Source organism: Pristiophorus japonicus, chromosome 5, assembly GCF_044704955.1.
Source record: "Pristiophorus japonicus isolate sPriJap1 chromosome 5, sPriJap1.hap1, whole genome shotgun sequence".
In the NCBI taxonomy this organism is placed as follows: domain Eukaryota; kingdom Metazoa; phylum Chordata; class Chondrichthyes; family Pristiophoridae; genus Pristiophorus; species Pristiophorus japonicus.
Window position 1 is genome coordinate 20594306 of NC_091981.1, and position 6000 is coordinate 20600305.

The 6000-nt window shown below is 44.2% G+C and overlaps 1 protein-coding gene across 6 annotated transcripts in view; it reads left to right on the forward strand.

The window, feature by feature from the left end:
- rpp40 (ribonuclease P/MRP 40 subunit) overlaps positions 1-6000 on the forward strand; it is a 73730-nt gene that overhangs the window by 58111 nt on the left and 9619 nt on the right. For all 6 annotated transcript variants that reach the window (XM_070879798.1, XM_070879791.1, XM_070879792.1 and 3 more), the window contains exon 7: positions 1757-1891. In XM_070879798.1, coding sequence (XP_070735899.1) covers positions 1757-1891 — 135 coding nt within the window. The remainder of the gene's footprint in view (positions 1-1756; positions 1892-6000) is intronic.

The window sequence follows — 6000 nt, forward strand, 5'->3', positions numbered from 1 at the left end:
TGGTTCTCCCTTATCCATTCTACTAGTTACATCCTCAAAAAATTCCAGAAGATTTGTCAAGCATGATTTCCCTTTCATAAATCTATGCTGACTTGGACCGATCTTGTCACTGCTTTCCAAATGCGCTGTTATTTCATCTTTAATAATTGATTCCAGCATTTTTCCCACAACCCATATCAGGCTAACCGGTCTATAATTCCCTGTTTTCTCTCTCCTTTTTTTAAAAAAAAGTGGGGTTACATTAGCTACCCTCCAATCCATAGGAACTGAACCAGAGTCCATGTGACTAGATCACAAAGGAGTTAGCCCCTTCCTCCTCTTTCTCTCCGCACCCCCCCCCCTCCAACCAACACGTGGTTTCCAGGAGGAAAATGTGGGCAAAAAAGATCAATTCTGGAATGCAACGACCCCTTTGCCCAATCTGTGCCTGTTCTGCTTGAGATTATTCACCGGCTCCCTGTTGCCGGTCACGAGATGTAAGCACATTTTAATCGTTTTTGATCAGCGATCGTCGCTGTGGAGTCAGGAGGAGCAGGAGTGCAGCCCGGCTCCACAACACTCATGATTAGCCCCTGCAACCCACCCCTGGCCGTTCCACCCCCAGTATCCGGGCCTTGCCTTCGGGCAGGTGCTGGCTGTACAGGCACAACAGACCCCGGCAGCACGCCTAAATTATTGAAATGAGGCCTGAGGCCCAACTTTGGGCTGGGCTCGGGCCTGCCAGCTCAGGTGCGCATTGCCTGCACAGCGCCGATTCAGCACTCACTCATTCACTCATACCATTTCCATGCCTCTTCTCTGATCTCGCTGACATGTAAAGACTAGTTTGAATCAGTTTTTCAACAAGTCCACAACATTCCTTGAAGATCTGCCAAATACACGAAGAATGAATATTTCTCATGCACTATTGGCTGGTTATTGATCAAAATTATGGATCCTTATTTTTGATAGATGAATTGGCTTAAAATGTAGAAACTGTAGGTAGAAATTGTTTACGTTTTTTCTTTAATTGGCACCTTCCGAGCCCCCTGCACCAAGTGTCACTGGGTCCAAGCCACCAGCAAATGTGCAAGAGTAACTCGGCTATGACTCGCCAGTCTTTCTTCACTCTGCACTATCTTGTAGCAAAGCAGGAGCGATTGGCATCTCGGCTGTATGAGGAAATGGGTGCTTGAACCAGCACTCCGTTACTCTTTGGTGCCACACCTCAGCAACCTGATAGACAGGCAGATCCGCCCTTCGCTGAACCGCTGGGCCATCTTCTGCACTGTTGCTCGCGGGTGTTTTGGAATCTGGAGTATAGTTGTGATGTTTACCTGCTACGGTGGAGCTGTACTTGACCAGGCCTGTCTCCTTGAAACCACTGCTCATATACTCCCTGGAAAATGGTCCCAACAGGCACGCCCTGAGGTCAGATAGAAGCTGAGGGAAATTTCTGTAGATTTGTAGATGCTTGTAAATTCCCAGCTCCTACTTTGACAAGAAATAACTGGCCTTTTTTCTCTTAACACTTTTCACACATTGAAGTGTGATGGACACTTGCTACATGCAAGCATTTTATATTTATTTAGTAATCAACTCTGCTTAAAAAATTCATACTGTTGATCAAAGAGTATTCAGTGAAGGAATGAATAAATTGATACAGTTCTAAAAGTTCATCAATATTCTTCGTAAAGGTCCTGGGGATGATGATTAAAATGCGATCATGTAGAAATGTGTGTTTTAATGAAAGTTTCAATTTTTTTTTAATCAACAGCAATAATCAAGCAGACAGCTTTCTCTCTACCTACTGCTGCCCCTGGCCCAGCACCATCATGGATAAAGCATGCCTTTGTACTATTTCTGGCTTTATAATTCCTGAAGGGATAAATCTGTTATTGGACCAGCTTCGGTAAGCAGCTCTCTGTACTTGATAGCTCAGTGGGTTAGCATACTACATAGGGTGATCTCGAGCCGTGATTCCAAAACTCAGTCCTCCACTTGTGTTGAGTTTGCTGGGGTATCAGTCAGTGCTACAGTTGGTTTCGGTGTGCTGCAATCGGTTAGGGTTTCTGCTCCTGATCACTCTCTAGTGTTCTACGTTCCTCCAATTCTGACCACCTTGTGCATCCCCAACTTCCTTCGCTCCAGCATTGACGGCCGCGCCTTCAGCTGTCTGGACCTTAAGCTCTGGAATTCCCTTCCTTAACCTCTCCAACTCTCTCCTTTAAGTCTCACCTAGAAACCTACCTCTTTTACTAAGCTTTTGGTCACCTGTCCTAATGTCTCCTTATGTGGCTTGGTGACAATTTTCTTGCCTGATTACTTGTTAAAGGTGCTATAATAAATGCAAGTAATTGTTGTTGTGACCCATGTTGGAAGTTGCTTTATTTATCTCTACAGCAAATGGCATTGTTTCATTTCATCCCCATTTAGAGCAGTTTAAGAAAGGGGCCCCAGTTTGGAATTATTCTTTCCCAGACCATTGAGAAGTTACGGAGTAGCTCTTCAGGTGGTTTATATAACACCAATCATTAGCATCTTTGTTCTGACAATCCAGGAGTCATATTCCCAAAGTCTGTTTGCACTAATCAGAACCTGACATGTCTATGTATGTTGATTTGATTGGAATTAATTTTTTATAAGTGCACCTAGGATGCCCTTTCTTGGGCTAGTCACCACAAAATGAGGTTTAGTACCAAATGTGTGGTTGCAAAAAATTTGGATTATCTCCTGCTGACATGGGGCCTGCACATAATAACTCTCTCCCTGTGGCCACATCGCCACTCCACTCCAAAAGCAAATATATCGTTTAATTTTATTTATTGTGGAATTTTCAAAAGTGGACAAATTTGTCCTTAACACTCCTTGTTTTTCTTAATGGAAACTCGCAGGTTCTAAGATGGATATTTTTATAAATTAAGAAGTGACTTCAGCTTTCCTTCAGCTGATAATCTATCAACTCCAGACACGTGTCACTTTGCTGAAAAATGTAAGCTAACCAGTTTTAGTGCAACTCGCCCGTTAAAGATTTGAAGCTGTGATAGTGCTGATTTAAAGATGAACAGCAAAAAAGCTGACCAAGGAATGGAGTGATGGATATTAAGTTCAGTGGCAGGGACACCAGTCAAGTGAACTGCTCTGACCTGGCCTGTAAAACTCCGTATCATACCAGGCAGTTCACTTATCCACTGAATGAAGCTCTTCTTACTACTTTTGTTTGTGATTGAGCTGTGATCCAGCTAGCATATCATAGAATCATAGGGCTAGAATTTTGGTTGTCGGCGAAAACTAGTTTTACGCCAAAATTACCGTTTTCGCTGCGCTACCGTTTTTAGGCCTAAATTTCGTACTTCGGTAAAGTCGGCATTGCACTTGGATTCGCGGCGCAAACCGCGAGTTTCGGCAACTTTAGTCTCCGGCCAGTAGCGCTGCGAAAGAGGCCTTGGGAGGGGGGGAAAAAAATTGCAAAAAACATTCACAAAACCCTTACCTACTAAATCGCTGAATAAGAATGAAAAAATAAAACTTTAACTTACCTTCATTGCAGGTCTTCATACATACCGCTGCTGGCAGGGCTGCACCGATAGGTTTCACCCGTCGGTCTTCTGGCCGTGGCGGAGAGTGCCGAAAGTACGACGGTAACGCAATCCGCAGCGTTGCACGTTGTCTCACCTCGGTGCACCTCTCCACAGCGGTACGTGGAAGCACCGCCGCAAAAAGGTGCCCGAAGATCCTGCTGACCGGGTTTTCATCGCGGAGGGTCAAATCATGGCAAAAATCCGGTTGCAAAGTCAGCGAAATTCTAGCCCATAGAATCATAGAAATTTACAGCATAGAAGGAGGCCATTTCGACCCATCGCGTCCGCACCGGCCGACCAAGAACTATCCAGCCTAATCCCACTTTCCAGCTCTTGGTCCGTAGCCCTGTAGGTTACGATACTTTAAGTGCACATCCAAGTACTTTTTAAATGTGGTGAGGGTTTCTGCCTCTACCACCCTTTCAGGCCGCGAGTTCCAGACCTCCACCACCCTCTCGGTGAAGAAACTTCCCCTCGTATCTCCTATAAACCTTCCCCCAATTACTTTAAAATCGATGCCCCCTGATTGTTGACTCCTCTGCCAAGGGAAACAGGTCCTTCCTATCCACTGTATCCAGACCCCTCATAATTTTATACACCTCAATCAGGTCTCCCCTCAACCTCCTCTGTTCCAAAGAAAACAGACCCAGTATCTCCAATCTTTCCTCATAGCCAAAATTCTCGAGTGCAGGCCATTGTTCATTGTTCATAGGTTTATATGTAACCTCCGGGCTGCTGACCGATAGACGTGCGGCTCTTTGTCGGCCGGCGCGGACACGATGGGCCGAAATGGCCTCCTTCTGCGATGTAAATTTCTATGTTTCCTGCAACGTGACCAGGACTGCACGCAGTACTCCAGCTGTGGCCTAACTAGTGTTTTATACAGTTCAAGCATAATCTCCTTGCTCTTGTATTCCATGCCTTGACTAATTAAGGCAAGTATTACATATGCCGCCTTAACCACCTTATCTACCTGGTCTGCTACCTTCATGGATCTGTGGACCTGCACTCTAAGGTCCCTTTATTCCGTTACACTTTTCTGTGTCGTGCCATTTAATGTGTATTCCCTTGCCTTGTTAGACCTCCCCAAATGCATTACCTCACACTTATTACAAATGCCACTGTTCTGCCCACCTGACCAGTACGTTGATATCTTCCTGCAGTCCGCAGCTTTCTCCTTCATTATCAATGACACAGTCTATTTTAGTGTCATCTGCAAACTTCTTAATCATACCCGCAACATTCAAGTCCAGGTCATTGATATATACCACAAAAATCAGGGGACCCAGCACTGAGCCCTGCAGAACCCCACTGGATACAACCTGGTCACAAAACCATCCATCAACCATTACCCACTACTTCCTGCCTCCGAGCCAATTTTGGATCTAACTTGCCACTTTGCCCTTGATCCCATGGGCTATTACTTTCGTGACCAGTCTGCTATGTAGGACTTTTTCCAAAGCTTTGCTAAAATCCATATACACTACATCATATGCACTACCCTCATCGACCCTCCTTGTTACCTCCTCGAAAAATTCAGTCAAGTTAGTCAGACACGACTTTCCCTTAACAAATCCATGCTGACTGTCCTTGATTAATCCATGTCTTTCCAAATGAAGATTTGTCCTGTCCCTCAGGATTTATTCCAATAATTTTTCCTCAACCGAGGTTAAGCTGACTGGTTGTAATTACTCAGTCTATCCCTTTCTCCCTTTTTAAACAAAGGTACAACATTAGCAGTCCTCTAGCACCACAGCTGTAGTCAGAGGATTGGAAAATGATGATCAGAGCCTCTGTTATTTCCTCTTTAGCTTCTCTTAACAGCCTGGGATACTTTTCATCCAGGCCTGGGGATTTATATATTATACAATGTGATCAAACATGTATTTCAAGATTGGTCACTGGTCACAGTGAAGAGCTTTAAGGTGTGTGTTAGAGCTTTGAGGAGATTCTAATGTTGAATTCAGGTTCAAAACATTTTAAACCGGTTGCATAGTGTAAAACTGCAGGAAGCTGAAATTCTGAATTTCCTGAAATACCTAGGAAAGGCTATTAGCCGCAATTTAAGAGAACTATAACACGGATGCAAAAGTTTAAATACGTAGCAATATCTCGACTTCCTAAAGAAGCTCAGTTGAGTGACACAGGGATCATTGATGGGGACTGAGTGGCAATTGAAAGTGTTATGACAAGTGACCTAATGATGGTGGGTTGTAATCTGACTGAAAAGGCAAAGAAGAAAGGCAGTCTACATATACGTGGGAGCTATTTGAGGCTTACAAAGGAAGCAAGACAGCTCATTGACAGTAATGGGAATTAAAGCTACACTTGGAACATTGTGTGTAATTTGAGCCGCATTAACCTTCAGTGGATGTTGACATATTGCAGAGGATTCAGAGAAGATGTCTGTTATGAATGTGGACTGACAGATTTGAGGAAA